We start from the raw sequence: 18,333 nt of genomic DNA on the forward strand, positions 1-18,333 counted from the left end.
TGTGTGTGTGTGTGTGTGTGTATCTATGTGTGAGGTCAACCTTGGGTACCTGCAGGCTTGTCTGCTGTATGTGTGTGTCTGCTGTGTGTGTGTGTGTATCTACGTGTGAGGGTGGCTTGGGTACCTGCAGGCTTGTCTGTGCATGTGCAGAGACTAGAGGTCAACCTAGGGTACCATTCCTCAAGAGACATTTACCTCATTGTTGAGATAGGATGTCTTACTGTGTTTGGCGCTTGCCAATTAAGCTAGGGCAACTGGACAGTCAGTTCCAGGATCCACACGATCTCCAGCACGTGCCAACCTGCTTCCTTTTTACTCAGATGGTGGGGATCAAACTTAGGTCTTGGAGGTTCTGCAGAAAACACTTTACCATGTGAGCTACCTTCCCAGCACCTAGAGAATCTATTTTCACTCATGTTCAAAAGGGAGTTAAAGAGATGGCTCAGTGGTAAAAAGTACTTGTTCTTGCAGAGGACCTGGGTTCGATTCCTGGCACTGAGATAGCAGCTCACACCTGTCCATAGCTCCAGTTCTAGGATGCACATAATACACAGACATGTGTCAGCAAAACATACATATAAAATAAATATTTGCTGGGCATGGGGTGCACGCCTTTAACCCCAGCACTGAGGAGGCAGATTTCTGTGAGTTTAAGGCCAGACCAATCCACAAAGTGCGTTCTGAGACAGGCAGCATTGTTACACTAAGAAACCCTGTCTCAAAAGAACTTTCCTCCATTTTGTTTGCTCAGTTGAATCTTTCCAGATCTCTGAAAAGCAAAGTGAAACATGGAAAACTGATGAAGTAAATGGATCTGTGTGAACATCTTCTTTAAATTGTGGCCATATGATAATTTATAGTTTTCAAAGGTTTCCCATTATAACTTACTGAATCGATAACTTTGAAATGATGACAGGCTAGCGTGAAGTGATCTTTGTAGTGTTTTCAGTTGGGCACCTTACTCTAGACTTGATAGAAGGTGTAAGCAGAATCAAACCTAAGGCTCCAGTTCTAGGATGCACATAATACACATAATCCACTCTGTCGTCACTGCACTCTGATCAGGCTGTTGTCATTTCTTAGATATAGTACAAGGACGCGGAGACGACGGAGAGTCTATTTATGGACTGACGTTTGAAGGTAAGTAGCTTTCAAGTTTGTCAGTCATGGTAACTGATTATTCAGACTTAAAAGGATTCAGATAAGACATTTGTGATAGTATCTAGTAGAAGCGAGCGTCAAACCCAGAGCTGCCCTTAGGCTGGAGATGTATAAAGTGCAGCTCTGCCTTCTCACTGGCACTGCAGATGGCGAGTTGGTACTGTGCTTGCTTGCCTAGCGTGCATGAACCATGGGTTTAATCTCTAGGCCACATCAACTGGGTATGCTGGATCATGCTTGTCATCCCAGCACTGAGGAGGGATAGACAGGATGATCGGGAGTTCAAGGTCATCCTCAGTATGTAGCGCGTGCAGCTAACTTGGACCACGTGAGACTGTCTCGACTGTCCACAGAGGCTTTGTACACACTTACTTACCTATTTTGTTGTTGTTGTTGTTTCTGTTTTTTGAGACAGGGTTTCTCTGTGTAGCCCTGGCTGTCCTGGAACTCACTCTGTAGACCAGGCTGGCCTCAAACTCAGAAACCCGCCTGCCTCTGCCTCCCAAGTGCTGGGATTAAAGGCATGTGCCACCACTGCCTATTTCTTTAGGACAAATCCCAGTGTACTGCTTAGTTTCCTCTTATTGTACCAGATAGTAGGAATGATATTAAAGATTACTAGAATCATGGCAAAATGCCAACAAAGCGAATTTGAAGAGGCTGTCACTGATCAAAGATACCGGAAATTGACCTCCAGAAAAAAATAGTAATTACAATTGGTTGGAGGCCAACACATATTTTAAAACCACGACTTCAAAATGATACTGAATTATAAAATAGTCTAACTGGTTCCCTGTGGAGTAATAGAAAAAGAATTCATTATCTTGAGGCTAGAAAGATGGCTCTGTGTTTAAGAGTATATACTGCTTTTAGCAAGGGTGTGAATTTGGTTCCCAGCACCCATATCAGGTAACTCACAGCCACCTATAACTCCAGCACTAAGAGATCCAGAGTCCTCTTCTAGACTGCATGGATACTTACACACATGCACATATACATGTACTTAAGTAAGTGAAAATAAATTTCTTCTAAAAAATTATCTTTAAAACTGAGGTAATTAAACATCTATTTGACCTTCTCTGTGTGAACTATATCAATCTATAGATAAAGAGAAGTATCTAAGCTAGATATGGCCTCACACATTTAATCCATGAACTCAGGAGGCAGAAGCAGGCAGATCTCCATGAGTTGGAGGTCAGCTTGTTCTACATAGTGAGTTCCAGGACGGCCAGAGGTACGTAGTGAGATCCTATCTCAAAAATAACATTTAGACAGATAGGTATTTAGATACTTAGATAGATAGACAGACAATAATAAATAAACAAGAGACTCTTTATAAAGTACTCCAGAGGCTAGAGAAATGGCTCCGTGGCAAGAGCACCTGCTACCCAAGCCTGAAGACCTGAGTTTGGATTCTAGCACCATAGAAAAAGCTTGGCATGGTTGTATGTGTCTGTATCATGTGTGTCCAAGGTAGGCGTGCTGGGGCTTATGATGGCTAGCTTAGTTCCAGGTTCAATAAGAGACCCTAGCTTAAAGAAACAAACTGGAGAGCGGTACAGCAAGACACCCAGTGCCTTCCTCTGTCCCTGTCTTAGTCACTGTTCTGTGGCTGTGAAGACACACCATGACCAAAGCAACGCTGACCAAAGAAAGCATTGACTTGGGAGCTTTCTTAACAGTTTGAGAGGGTTAGTCCATTATCGCCACAGTGGGGAGCAGGTAGCAGGCCCAGAGAGAAACAGTGGGCCTGGCATGGGCCATTGAAACCCCAAACCCCACTCCCAGCAACATGTCTACTCTTACAAGGCCACACGGCCTAATCTTTCAAATAGTCTATGAACTGATGACTAAGGATCTAAATATACCAACCCATGGGGATAGTTCTCAGTCAAACCTCCATAGGCCTTTGCAAGCATGTCCACGGGTTCAGGTACCTGCACATGTTACCTGCACATGATATGTGTACACCAACTCTCTCTCCCTCCCCCCCCACTCCCCCTTTCACACCCAATTGATAAATGAGAAAGAAATGCTATGGTAGCGTAGCAGCTTCCTCCTGGCCTTGATGAGATATCATGGAGACAAAGACAGCAGAAGCTCTGTGTCTCTGTTGAAAGGCTGCACTACCCAGGGTGGGGCAAGCCTGTGCATCCAGCTATAGTCAGTTCCATTACAGTGTGATGTATTCCAAAGAAGTCTCCCTATTGGGGCAGGTGAGATGACTTGACAGTAATAGTGCTCACTGTGTAGACCAGGCTAGCTGTGTTCAGACCCTAGAACCCATGCTAGAAGGAGAGGCCAGTTCTAAAGTGTCCTCTGACCTTCACATGCATGTGTGGCACATATGCACACATGCACACATATGAACACACATACACATACATATTTTAAATCCTTTTACAGAAAGTATATACTCTTCCCCACCCCACCCCCCACACAAAATGTTTAAAATCCTTTTACAGAAAGTATCAGGATGGAGAGATGGTTTGGTGCCTACGAGCACTTAATACTCTTACAGACAACCTTGGATCGCATCCCAGAAGTCACAGTTCACAAGTGCCTGGAGCTCCAGCTCAGAGGATCTAATGCCCTCTTGTGGCTTTTGTGGATATCAGACATACACACAAATAAAAATAAATGAGTCTTTAAAAAAAGTACAAAACAAACCTTGGCATCACACAACACCATGCAATAAAAATCACGTAGTTTGTGACAAAAACAAGATTTTGTCTCTAAGTTTCATCAGTGGCATATTAAAACATAGGAGTCAGGCTGGAGGGAAGGCCAGTGAGTAAAGCACTGGGTTCAAGGACCAGAGTTCAGATCCCAGCGACCCTCATGAAAGCGGGCTGTCTTGGCAGAGACGAGGGGTCATCAGGGCAAGCTGGCCAGCTAGACTTACCAAATCAGGGAGCATTGGGTTCAGTGAGAGGTACCCTACCTTGGTATATAAAGTGGGGGTGCAATTAATTAAAGTAATTAATTAATTAAATTTATTATTCAAATATAGGCTTTACCTTGAAAACTACTGTTTGTAGAGGTGGGTCTGTGAAGAGTTCTGTGGGTCAGGCAGGCCTTGAAATTGTAATCCTCTTTCCTTAGTCTGAGGCCCAGCTATCTAGGTAACTATGTGCTAGCTAATTAAGCTAGCCCTGAACCCACCACTTTCTACATGCTAGGTTAAGTGCCTGACGTCTGAGCTAAATCACCAAGCCAGAACTTTATCGTCAGTGGTAATGGCTTTGCCATGCACCGCTTGATTTAGTACTTTTGAACTTGAATGCTGTGTTAGTTATGTTTCTGTGACAAGATATCTGACAAAAGCATTTAGGGGAAGGCAAGGGCTTGCTTTGGCTCACAGTCGGAAGGTGTATTCCATCATGGCGGGGAAGGCATGGCGGGAGGAGTTTGAAGCAACCGTCTCATCTAGTAAAGCAGAGAGTTGAATCTATGCTCAGCTCACGGTTGCCATTTTGCTCAGCCTAAGCCCCCAGCCATTTGATGGTGCTGTCACACTGAGAGTGACTATTCCCTGTTCAGTTAAACCTTTCTGGAAACATCCCACGGACACTCCCTGAGCTGCATTTTCAAGGTGATTGAAAATCCTGTCAAGTTGGCGATGAGATTAATTATCACAGTAACAAATCTGGGGCTGAGATTTCTAAAAATGGTGGCCTCCTCAGCAGCTCCCTGCTCTTTTCCCATGTAGCCTTGCACGTTTGCCCTTGCCCACCTCAAACCGTCCTTTCCCTTAAAAGTTAACCCACAGGAGGCTGGAGATGAAAGTGTTTTTGAATATGAGAGGAAATGAGCACAGAGTACTTTCCTCATCATAAATGTGTAGAAGCACACCTGAAACAGTCAATGTGACAGGGCTCCTAGGATGACAGCCACAGGTCAAGGATCCTGCTCACACACAGGACAGGAAGCACCATGTGAGCAGTGGAGAGCAGTGACTCCACAGCGTATAAGGCTGTGACAGAGCTCTATGTAAGAGCTGCAGGGGAGGGCCAGACCTGTGATGCATATCAGAAAGGTTTATAATGCTCACATTAGCTGTCTGAACAAAGCTCCACCACCAAACAGTCCAAGGACTGTTTACCGTTTACCAAGGATGCTAGTTTTTAAGTTATGTAAAGACAAATGAGCTAGATGCTCAGGTAGTCGTTCTACTAAGAGTTCACAGCTTTAAAGAAAGTTTGCTTAAATATTTGAAAGTAATTAAAACTAACAGGGATGTTTACAGTTTGGAGCGCGACTGAGTGTGAGGAAGCCTGTTACCAATGCTTTCTTTGTTCCTTACACATTGTAATTATTGGAAATGATACAGTCTTCAGTGACCGATGATTACTCTTTCCTAGATGAGAACTTTTCGGTTCCTCATAATAAAAGGGGAGTTCTTGGAATGGTCAATAGAGGTCATCATACCAATGGGTCACAATTCTACATCACACTACAAGCTGCTCCCTATCTGGATAAAAAATACGTGGCTTTTGGGTATGTATATTACAGGTATTTCTGTATTGTAATCATACATATAAAATGTTGCCCAAAATATTTGCATAGTCTATAATTAGTCAAAGATAGGGCTAAAAACAAAAACCATACAGACATATTTAGCAATAAAGAGTTATAACAACTTTATTATCCATAAAATACAGAAACTAGGACTGGCAAGATGGCTCAGTGAATAAAGTGCCTGCTGCACAATTCTGATGATATGAGTTCAATTCCTGTAACTCACATAAAGGTGGAAGGAGATCCAACTTCATAAAAACTGTCCTCTGGTTTTAACACACGTACCATAGTATATACACCACACACATGAATCACACACATACACACACGTGCACACACACACACACAGTTTTTTTTTTCGAGACAGGGTTTCTCTGTATAGCCCTGGCTGTCCTGGAACTCACTCTGTAAACCAGGCTGGCCTTGAACTCAGAAATCCACCTGCCTCTGCCTCCCAAGTGCTGGGATCAAAGGCGTGTGCCACCACTGTCCGGCCCACAATTTTTAAATACAGAAATTAAACACAGCTATGGTAATGATGTGTACTCATCTATCTGTCTATCTATATATGCCGAACTACCACTTACCTCTAATAGTTACTAGACCGTTAGGAAGAGGCTCGTTAGCCTGTGGGCCACCGTGGGTGATGGATCTACTTTCCATCACCATTATGTTCTCGGCTGGGTCACTGCTGAGCCTGCAAGGAAGCCAGCAGCCTGTCTTCCCTGTGATGCTGCAGGCCACTTCTGAGTATTTATTAGGTTGTTTCAGCCCCTTTAGGGGCCCATCTATTCCTTCTGCAATTCTCGAAAGACTTTCATACCGCTGTCCACTTCAACTGAATAGTGTCTTTAGTTTAATGCTTTCTGTGGAAAGAGTAGGAAATTAATTTTCTTCCAAAAGGTAGCTTTAATTAGATGACTTTTCATTCATAGACTCAGAACTTAAAATAATGAGTTGTTTTCCATTTCTCTCACACCAGTATTCTGATTTTGGAAATGTTTTTATTGTTTTTGTTTGTGAGGGTGTTCTCTCTCCCTCTCCTTCTTTCCCTCTCCCTCCCCCCAACCCCCGTGTGTGTGCGTGCGTGTGTGTGTGTGTGTGTGTGTGTGTGTGTGGCTTTTGGCTCTTTTTTTTTCTTGGACAGGGTTTCTCTGTGTAGCCCTGGCTGTCCTAGAACCCACTCTGCAGACCAGGTTGGCCTTAAACTCAGAGATCCTCCTGCCTCTGCCTCCCCAGTGCATGGACTAAAGGCATGTGCTGAAAATGCATGCTTGAATTAATCTTATATGTAAATAACTTTATCTCTTCTCGGATCATTTAATATCCTCTTTCATCTTGCTGATGATCCTCACTCTTCTATCCCATTGCCTTTCTCAGATACAAATGGGACCCCATAAAACTGCAGTGCATCCATTACCACTGGCTCCTGCAGGCACACACTGTATACCATCAGTGCTGCACTCCTCACTGCCCCTCCTGCCCCATACCCATTCTCTGCCATCATTTTTTGCTATAGTCTTGATCAGTAAGAGTTTTATGGGCCACCTGCCATCTGCTGTAACTGATGGTTAGAGCGGCCAGACACAGGCCTGATTCTCAGAGACATTAGACCCCACAGAAAGAAGCCCACCAAAACCAAAACGAAGCAAATAAAAAGCAGGGACCACAGCTGGTCTACTTGGAAGGCTTGAAGTGAATTAAGGTTACAGCCCCGAGTTCCAGAGTAAAAGCCAATGCCGATCATACGATCCTTAGGTGATGACTGTGGAAGGGAAGCCTTGGCTATCCTTGGGGAAAAACTCATTTATTGTCATCGCCACTTTGGCCTCAGGGAGGCAGTGCGTCCCTTCTATTGTCTCAGCTGACCTTACCCCTGAACCCTCCAAGCAGTAGTTTCAGTCAGGTTGGACTATCTCCACAGGACCCCACAGAACACAGGGGGAGCTGGAGAAAGGTAATCACAAAACAGTCTAGCAGCCTTGTTGGGGTGGATGAAATGTGCCTTCCTGACCATGCGAAGCTGCTGCTTCCCTGGGATCTAACATTTCAGCTTCTAGAAGCCCGAATGTGGTTAGCAAGGCCTGGAGAACAGAAATTTCTTGTCTATCCAAGGCGAGTCCTCTAGCAAGATGACTTTAGGTCTGCCCTTCAGGAGACAGTGCAGCAATCCACAGCATGGCCTTGCCCAGGGTCCCTCATGGGGAAAGAATATAAAACTGCAAGCTTGTAAGATCTCCATGCATACACATGGTAGAAGTGTGGGGAAGTGTGAGTTGGGGATGGTGCCGTGGGGGTTCCATTTCCAGAGGGTCTTCAGGTGGGAGGAACCTTGGAAAACTGTGTGAGCTAGGTAGCTAAAGTGAAGTAGAGCATTAGCCACATAGAGGAAGGGGAAATTACAGTGAATCAAATCAGTTTTTAGAAAGAATAAGGAGCAATTGCAATGCCCTAAGGAACAAGAAAGAAGCATGCCTACAGCTCAGCTGCTCTAGCTAGAATGTGAAGCCCAGTGGAGAATAGAGGTAGACTGGAGAAACAGGGTAGACGAGGACCATTGGGCCGTAGGTGCCACGTATGCTTCAGGGTGTGGACTTTTTCCAAAGATGACAAGGAATTATGGAAGAATCAGAAATTGTGTGCAGCTTGAGAGGCTCATTGGGAAGATATCTGTAGAAGAGTAAATGAGAAGAGAATGAGAGTGTATCAAGTCCAATTAGAGAGGTCTAGTCATGATAGGTATCTATGAAATTCTATCTGCAGCACAAGCAATACAGGAAGCTGTGGGGGAAGAGCAAATGCCAGTGATATTCAAGTTACATCCATAGAGTTTGATGACTCTAAAGATGCTAAAGGTGAGAGCATATCAGGGTCTGGGCCAGTGTTGTACTTTCTGAAATGATGGCAATTTATAGTCTCCACTGCCCTGTACTGCAGCAGCCATCAGACACCCATGGCCATTGAACACTTGAAATGTGACCAGAGCAACTAAGAAAATATACTTAATTTGAGAGAGAGAGAGAGAGAGAGAGAGAGAGAGAGAGAGAGAGAGAGAGAGAGAGAGAGAGATGTTGTGCATACTGATGCCAGAAGAGGGCATTGGAATCCTGGTGCTAGAATTAGGGATGGTTGTGAGCCTTCCAATGAGAGAGAGCACTGAACACTAATCCTGCGGAAAAGCACGTCCTCTTAACTAGTGAACCATCTTTTCAATTCCCGGTTCTAAATCCATTTAAATACCCACCTATTGTCAATGGTCTCCACACTGCTAGGTCTATAGTAACTCCTAAGGTTTCAGAACTGGATAATAAAGAGTTGGAACCATCCACCATGAGTGCCACAAGAAGGAGGATTTACAAGAGATCAGTTGAGGACGGTGTACTGGCTGGTTTTGTGTCAGCTTGATACAAGCTGTAGTTATCAGAGAAATGAGCTTCAGTTGAGGAAATGTCTCCATGAGATCCAGCTGTAAGGCGTTTTCTCAGTTAGTGATCAAGGGGTAGGGCCCTTTGTGGGTGGTACCATCTCTGGGCTGGTGGTCTTAGGTTCTATATGAAAACAAGCTGAGCAAGCCAGGAAAAGCAAGCCAGTAAGGAACATCCCTCCATGGCCTCTGCATCAGCTCCTGCTTCCTGACCTGCTTGAGTTCAGTCCTGACTTCCTTTGGTGATAAACAGCCATGTGGAAGTGTAAACTGAATAAACCCTTTCCTCCCCAACTTTCTTATCAGTCATGATGTTTGGGCAGGAATAGAAACCCTGACTAAGACAAATTGGTACCAGTAGAGTGGGGTATTCCTGTGACAACCTGACCATGTTTTGGGGAGGACTGTGGAAGGAATTTGGAACTTTGGGCTAGAAGATCCATTCAGTGTTAAGAGCTCTATGGGATGTTCTGTAGGAGCGTGGAAAATCATATTTAGAACAGTGCAGAGATGGAGGCTTGGCTTGTGAAATTTCAGAGGGAAAATTAAAGACTCTTATCAGGGCCATGTTGTTTTGATTGTGAAGATTCTGTGGTTCTGGTTGGCTGGGGCTGAAGAATCAGCTGTGATTAACAAGATACCAGAACTACTAAAGTGAAACCTTTGCATTACTGGGACTATTGCTGCTGGTTAGCTGGAGCTAAGAAATTAGCGGTGATTAAGAAGAGACCAGCATCACTGAGGTGGCATCTTCTGGGAAGTGTTTTCTGAGAGCACAAAGAGGCTGTGTTCCAGATATAGCCAAAATTGTACCTTGTGCTGCAGCAGAACTTGGTAATGTGTAAGAGTCACCCAGGTGGTGCTGGTTTTGAAGGCATGAAGGGGTCATGAAGAGAAGCTGAGGCTCGGCACAGTGAGAGGCCATGGAAGGCCATTGGTGAAGGGGAAGCCTCAGTTTGCAATTGATGGCCCAGGACATAAGGAGTCATGCAAAGGGGTTGTGGATTTGCACCATGAAGACAGTCTATGAGAGGCTATTGGTGACTAGTTACAGCGGAAGACAGGGTTTTGGACATGCCAGTACCATGAATAATCAACAAGAACAACAGCAGCAGTGGAGTGCAGGCAGCTGGAGCCTAGAAGACAAGGTGTGTGCTGCAAAGGGCAGAGCTGGAGAAGTGCTCAAGCTCTTGGAGGAGCCCAGAAGATCGAGAGCTGCCTAGACATTGGAGTTCAATTTTGCTTTTGATTGTGACTGTGCCCTAATATTTTTCCCTCTTGAAAGAAGTAGTGGAACCCACAGTTAAGAGACTTTTAATGGTAAAAAGACTTTGAATTTTAAAAGAGTGGATATTTTTTAAAGGGATTGAAATTTTAAGAGTTTGCAAAGACTATGGGACTTTTAAAATTATTTAGATCTTGGGGATGAATAAGAAAGTAAGGGTTGAGGCTTAATAGTGATGTGTTTATGTGTCAGATTGACAAGGTGTCAATTGTACTGGCTGGTTTTGTGTCAACTTGATACAATCTGTAGCTATCACAGAGAAAGGAGCTTCAGTTGAGGAAATGCCTCCACATGAGATCCATCTGTAAGGCATTTTCTCAATTACTGATCAAGGGGGAAGGGCCCCTTGTGGGTGGTGCCATTTCTGGGCTGGTAGTCTTGGGTTCTATAAGAAAACAAGCTTTCCAAGCAAGCCAGTAAGGAACATCCCTCCATGGCCTCTGCGTCAGCTCCTGCTTCCTGACCTGCTTGAGTTCAGTCCTGACTTCCTTTGGTGATCAACAGCAATGTGGAAGTGTAAGCTGAATAAACCCTTTCCTCCCCAGCTTTCTTCTCAGTCATGATGTTTGTGCAGGAATAGAAACCCTGACTAAGACGGATTGGTACCTATAGGCCAGGCGTGGGGAAACTGGGGGAGAGATTTTTAAGCAGTTCAGGGCTAGATGTACATTTGGAAGCAGTCTGATTGGTACCTGAGCTGAAGCCAGTCCCTAATGTCACCACTCTCGAACAGTCACTAGGCTTTGCTCATCTTGTTCCTTTCTGTCTGATAAAATCCTGTTCAAGGATTAGGTCCTAGATTGTGGCAGGCAGCTTCTTGGGCCTCTGGCACATTGTGAACAACTTGAAGCAGCAACTTGGTCTCGCATATCTTATACCCTAGTACTCATCCCAGTAGAGGAGCACATAGTAGGTGCCCATTCAATATGTGCAAGACCTTGCGAGACCTGACTGGAAAAGGCTTCCTGCCCTCCCTCTCGAGACAGGTGAGACAATCTGCATTTGTCTTCTGCTCACATGGACTTGCGCTGACATTTGTCTTCATCCACCACCTCTTGCTGTCACAGCTGCACAGCCTGGGAGATTTACAGGTATCTGTTAAGGCTGGGCAGTGTAAAGAGCATGGTGCTGGGCATCCGGGGAAGGCTTGTAGGCTGTCATAGCACCAAGATAACTAACTCAATCCTGTGAAAGCCATGGGCCATTCATGAGGGTAGATCCCTAATGATCCAGTCACCTATCAAAACCTACTCTTGATATCACTGCCGTGGTGATTCAACGTGAGCTTTGGAGGGAGCATTTAAATAGCAAGCTGTGTCAGAGCTTCTGGTTGGGGTGACAAAATGAAGCCCAGAGGCAGACGAAGAGAATACATGTGTGGTCATGGTTGGCACTGGCCACACCTGTCAGGGTTTATATAATAGAACTTGTCCCCACTCCTGTCGGCTACTGACTTCTTAACCCAGGCAATGGCAGAAGACACTAGTCTGTGTCTAGGCCTGTCTCCAAGCCTTATACTGATGTTTATTTGTATGGATTTTTGTATGTTTTTGTGAATGTGTGCTACAAGTTTGTTTATGTAGCTGTGGGCACATGTGTGTGTTGATGCACTTGTGTCTGAATGTGCATGAGGCTTCCTGTTTCCACCGTATTTTTAATTTTTTAACCAAATTGATCTAAACATCCAGTTAATAGGTAATGAGTTTCAGAACCAACCACATATCCTTGTGAAAGATTCACTTTAAGTATGGTGATATCAATAGATTAAAAAGTAATGTTAATCAGGGGACTGGAGAGATGGCTCGCGGTTAAGAGCTAGCTGCACTGCTCTTGCAGAGGACCAGAGTTCTACAGTCTGTCTTAGGGCCAGGGAGATCTGATGTTTCTGGTCTCCAAGGGCCCCTGTGTACACACAGGTGCATAAGCCCACATGGGTATCTAAAGTTAATAAAAGGAAAGTTGGACAACCTGGATTTTGCAGTGATTCTGAAATTTGACACCAAAGATACGAGCAATGCAAGAAAAAAAATAGGTGAAATGGGACTACAACAGCATTAAAGACTTGTGCATCAAAGGACACCATGGAGAAAGTAAAAAGACAACCTACACCTGCCACGGACCGGGGTTTCTTGCAGGGTCCCTTATTCCGCGGGACTAAGGATTCTGGCCAGGTGGGCACAGGATTCGGCTTTTGACAAACAGACTACACACGAGTGGTGTAAAATCTGAGTGTATTTCTTTAAAAATGACATGAGGCTTTTACAATCATTGCAAAAGAGAAATGAAAAATCTGGCAGCTCAACAGTTGAGGTACCTCTGAGGCTATCTGAAATATATTGGGTCTAAAGCAGCAGCTATCTCCTCTGAACTGGTGCTGCATCCCCCAGGTCCAAGTGGCCTGGGTCCGGGGGGACTGCGAGAGATACATGAATCTGAGTCCTAGCCCATCTAAGTTCTAGTGCTAGTCTTGCATGTGAGTCCAAGTCCTTCTTCCCCCAGACCTAGTGCTAGACTGAAGTCATGTAGACAAGCGACCCCCACACACCAAGTCAGCAGGGTCTGGTAGCTAGGTGTGAAGCAGGAGGAAGAGGGGTGGAGCCCTCTCTGTTGAGGTATTCTTATGCTAATTATCTGGTTTTTGTTGGAGGCAGGCAGAGGGGTCTTAGAGTGAGAGAAACCTTTCAATTACTCTCTAGTACTTAAAACATTAAACTAAGATAGTTGGAAACATTGGTGAAGGTCAGAAAGCGATGTCCGAATTTTCTCTTGCTAGCTGTAAGAAAATGATATCTTGGTGAGTTCCTAGCACACTAGTACGAGGACATATCTGGGCCACCTCTGAGTTTGGGGTGTCAGGCGACAATGCGGAGGCAGGAGACTGACTTTCCTTGAAGTTTACGCCTCAGATACCGCCTTCTCGCAAAGTGTGCGTGGCATACACCAACAGCGTGGGAATAAATAAAAATACTCCCAGGCACAAGGAATATAGTCAAGGTGGTTGAGTGCTTGCCTCTGTCTCTCCATGAGGCCCCGGGGTCCACCTCCAGGTCCCTGCACAAACCTGAGAGGCTTCACTGTATTAGATACACGGGCCTTACAGAGGCTTAGCTGTATTAGATACACGGGCCTTACTTGTAGGTTGACCCTGGAGCTCACCAGTGTGTCGTAGGCTGGCTGGCCAAAGAAATGCAGGGATCAGTCAGCCTATTTCTCCCATCACCAACCCAACTCTGGGGTTGCACACATGTTCTGCTGTAGCTGGCTTGTATGCGAGCATTAGGGCTCCTAGCCTAGGTCCTCATGTTTGTGTGTAGACACTTCACCAAGTGAGCCATATCCACAGTTTTCATGCCACTGGCTTCTAGCTGAAGACATCAAACATCTAGCATCACTCAGGGGTTCTAGCTCAAGGCCAGCAAGTGTCTGCAGAGGCCCAGACTAGCATGGGCTTGAGCCCTTATTCATGTACCCAGTGATTGGTGGTTAGGTGCCTAGTATGTGTCAGGCTTTGAGCAAAAGTAGACCTCTACCCTCAAGGAAGAACCAGAAGTTAGCAAAAAGAAATACATAGATAAAAGATTGCAGGGCCAATGGAGTGGCTCGGTGGGTGAAAGCACTTGTCACACATGCCTGATGATGTGTTTGATTCCTAGACCCCATGGTGGGCGGAGAGAATCCCTTCTCCTGAAAGTTGACCTCTTATCCTCACACCTGCACACTCATACTCACTCCTCTGGTGTGCACGCATGCTCGAGCGTGTGCGCACTCGCGCGTGCGCGCACGCACACACACACACAAGGAGAGAGAGAGGGGGAGAGTGGTACTACATTTAAATTTAAAGAAAACTATTTCACCCTTATAAGCAACACTAATGTTGAGGGGGACCTAGTTCATGTATGAATCGCTGAAACCCTTTCCCAAGACCCTAAAGACTGAAATGAGAGCTGAAGGTAGGCCAGGAGATGGCTGGACAGGAGGAAAGAGGCCAGCTATGGCTGGAAGGTACCAGATGGTTAAAGTACTGGAAGCCAATCTCTATGGAGCAGAACAAGACATCCCTGAGGGGCAGGAAAAGGAAGGACAGGCAGGCTTGGTGGGGGCACAGGAGGAGTTCTGGTCTTCATCTTAAGATACTGAGGAATTACTGAAGGGTGTAGAGCAGGGAGGTGACATCACATTTGTAGTTCTCACTTCCCTCCTGACTGTGGGAGGATGGATAGGCGCCAGAGCAAATGCAGTGAAGCAGGCGCAGAGCTGCTGCAGCAAGCACCTTCAAGCACTAGTGACTGTCCGAATAGTGGTGTGGGCATATGGGCAGCAAAGTGGGCACACCTAGAGCTATTAGGTAAATAGTATTTACAAATGCAGCTAATTTGTAATAGCCTTAGCTATAGTTGGATAGGACCCCATTTGTGACTGTAAGCTAAATGTGGAAATTCATGACTGACCACACTCTTATTCCCTCCTATACAGGCAACTAATTGAAGGAACCGACGTTCTTAGACAACTAGAATTAGTCCCAACAGAGAACGAAAGACCATTGCTTCTTTGCAGTATTTCAGACAGTGGAATTCTTTACACATGATTTTCATACCAATCACATTTTCTGGGATGCTTTATTGCTGTGCATTTGATCAGCTGTTTTATATTTAATTAAATGGTGCTTAATAACATTTTATTTGAAGGCAATGGCAGACACATTAGGTTGGCTCACCTAACAATTATTCCCCCTGTTCCTCTCCTCCCTGCACCATAGAGACTACAAAAACAACTCCAGACTCCTTTCCAACTGAAAAGGTCATTTGTGAGCACTGTGGCTAGTAGGTCAGAGGAATGCCAGTGATCTGGTTCCCACTGCCACTCCTTCATCGAGTCTTGAATGCAGATAGGCTGGAAGCCAGGAACACTGCTGGGCTGTTAGACTCAGCCTCTCTACATCCTAGTACAAGGCAAAGACCTCATGGTTCTATTCCTGGTGGTTCTTTTGTTACTTGCGGCTTTCAACATTATTAACCTAGCAATGTACCTAGTGATTTCGAGTCTAAAGCATTTGAAAGTGGATTATCCTGTTTGTAACTAATTCCTATCACAATAAACTTGGTACATCACTGACTGATACAACAGCAAAAACAATTGAGCATGAAGTTACACTGCTCATGCCTAGCATGCAGGGAGGATACTGTATTGGATGTTGTAAATATAATCCATGTTTCTGAGCCATGCCAACCATATGAAAATCAAGGGTTTGGGTTGGTGTTGGTGGTGGTAGATCCCAAGGGACACGCCACAGCTCTGTTTTATCAGTGGCTCCATCTGAAGGTTCCTAAAGCTACATCACCTGTAGGGAAGAGTTTTAAATATAGACAAGCAGGCCCTGTCCTTGACCTCCTGAGCCAGAGTCTCTAGGAGAGAGAATCTCAAGATGGAGACAAGGATTCATGTTCATTTAGTTTTCTTACTTGGACAGCTGCATCCCAGTCACTTGGGAATCACGAGATGACTGATGTCCCTGATTTCAGTAGCCCTGATGGTGTCGCCATAGCACATTGGTGACAGTCCTCCTACTACCTCTATCCCTGTGCCTCTCTCCCACTTTTCTGACCCTGTTCCAAAGCAGGTTTGTCCTCCAAGGATTCTGAAAGAGACAGGCCGTCATTGATTCAGATCTTGCTAGAAGTAGGCATATGCTAAAATTAGGCATATATTTATTTTGAGATGATTACAGACTCACAGGAAGTTGCAAAAACAGTACAGAGGAGTCTGGGTACCCTTCACCCAGTGTCCCCAGTGCTTCCATCCTATGTAACTATGGTCCAGAATCAAAATAAGAAGCTAATATTGCTGCAAGTGTGATGTCATTTCATCATACGAAGCTTTGTCCCCCACATAGTGAAAGGCCACCAGCCCAAAGATTAACTTCAGGCTTCTCCATACTCTTACCCACCCTGTCTTTTGTTGCTATATTAGTAAACAGACACCAATACAGAGCTCTCACGTAGATGCAGACATTTGTCTAGCGTATGCAGACATACACCAGCTTTGGTGCCGCCTTTGGACCTTTGTTTCCTCGTGTGAAAAACAGGTGGCAGTGTACTTTATACTTTGTATAAAGAACCTAGAGAGACTTGGTATACGGTCAGTGCTCAATAGATGGATGCTCACTTTGGTATTCAATAAACTACTTAAGTATAACTTGTAGGACATGGCCTCTGAATGTGTACTCTGTAAATGTTCTCTAAGGCTCCTCAACAACCTCATCAGGTTGAGTTCCTCCTCCATCCTCTCTGGGATATCTGAGAACCCAAGCTACTCTATTTGGAAATCCCAAAACAAGAACCTCACTATGTAGCCCAGGCTGGCCTTGAACTCACAGTCATCCTGTCTCAGCCTTCCAAGTACTGTGATTTTAGGGGGTTCTTCCCCACCTTTGCTTATTGAGTTCCCAGATGAAAGACACACTTGCAACCTTTATATTTACAATAAGCCCTAAATAGCACAATAGCTGGGCAGCTGCCTACCCTCCATGCTGTTAGAATCTACTTTCCTACTGATAACCTCCCTCAGGGCCATGCTCTCTTGACCCTTAACCCATAGCGGCTTCTCCTTCCTTGTGGTCCTCCTCTTACCCAAGCCTGTGAAACCTAAACCCCACTTATGTCTCTTCTGCCCAGATATTAGCTGTTGGCATCTTTATTTACCAATTACAATTATCTAGGAGCAGGATCACTTAGCATCTGTGTGGACTCTCTCGTCTTTGGGACAACCAGTTTTGGGAGCCCAAGTTAACATAAGAATACAAACACTGTCAGGCCAACCCACTACACACTACCATAACTGAATAACTAACCCTGGCTTTCCTCCAGACCCTAGGATCTGAGCTAGTCCTCAGGTCATGGTGGTGGTATCACAAAAGAGAACAGGACTTACCACCAAGACCACCAGATGGAATTCCCTGTGCTTTCCAAGGTTCCTGCTTAAAACACATGACCAGAACTGGTTAAGTGGTAACAAAGAACAGGTTTTACTACTGGAAAATTATTAATGACCTTACATACTTTATCTGATACTGTGAAAAAAACTGAGATATTCTCTTGGTACAAGAAACTGATCCAGTACTAGATGGAGTCCTGCTTGTAATTCCAGCAACAACAGAGAAGTAGAGGCATATGATCAGCCAGCATGGGTATATAGTTTTCAAGTCTGGTCTAGGTTATTCCAGTTCAGACCACCTGGGGATGCATGAGAACCTTTAAAAGAAAACAAAAAGATTCCTATTTCTTTAGTAGTAATATAAAAGTAGAATTCTGTCAGTCTTCAGAGATGACAAGCCATTATCCCTTCTTCATTTCTGCTCTACATCTGGGCTGCAGAAACCTTAATTTCAAATCTACGGGTGTGTTGAGGTTTTGTCTTTTACTGTCTATTGTAATGCTAACTGGCCCCCAAGGCCTGGAGTCTGCTCCATAGCCTGAGACCCTGCCACCACGGTAATTCTGATTGGTGAATAAAGATAGATAGCTGGGCCAATAGCTGGGCAGAAGAGACGAAGGCGGAGTTTAGGTTTCCGAGGGCTTTGCGGGAGTGGAGGACCTAGAGGAAAAAAGATGGTGCAGGAGAAGAGGAAAGAGAAGCTGCCATGAGTTAAGCAAGAGAGCATAGCTCTGACGGCTGCCCAATTGGAGCTAAGAGCAGCCCAGATGGAACACAGTAAATAGCAAGTGGTAACTCAGGGTTATTGATAGGATAGGCAACTGCCCAGCTATTGTGCTATTTAGGGCTTGTTGTAAATATAAAGGCTGTGAGTGTGTCTTTCATCTGGGAACTCATTAACCAAAGGCAGGGTAGAAACCTTAGGCTATTGGAAATTAGAAAGTAATACATAAAGAAATTAGAAAATAGGCTTTAGGAAATTAGAAAGTGATTTCTACAACATGTGTGCAGT

The 18,333-nt window shown here is 44.8% G+C and overlaps 1 protein-coding gene across 1 annotated transcript in view; it reads left to right on the forward strand.

Annotated features, from left to right (window-relative positions):
- The window catches only part of Ppil6 (peptidylprolyl isomerase like 6), a 28,763-nt gene extending 13,699 nt beyond the window's left edge, over positions 1 to 15,064 (forward strand). The window contains exons 6-8 of the mRNA XM_031347105.1: positions 1,084 to 1,140; positions 5,526 to 5,661; positions 14,865 to 15,064. Of these exons, the coding sequence (XP_031202965.1) occupies positions 1,084 to 1,140; positions 5,526 to 5,661; positions 14,865 to 14,976 (305 nt within the window). The 3' untranslated portion in view covers positions 14,977 to 15,064. The remainder of the gene's footprint in view (positions 1 to 1,083; positions 1,141 to 5,525; positions 5,662 to 14,864) is intronic.
- Positions 15,065 to 18,333: the final 3,269 nt, after the last annotated feature.

The sequence above is a fragment of the Mastomys coucha genome, unplaced genomic scaffold (assembly GCF_008632895.1).
Source record: "Mastomys coucha isolate ucsf_1 unplaced genomic scaffold, UCSF_Mcou_1 pScaffold3, whole genome shotgun sequence".
In the NCBI taxonomy this organism is placed as follows: domain Eukaryota; kingdom Metazoa; phylum Chordata; class Mammalia; order Rodentia; family Muridae; genus Mastomys; species Mastomys coucha.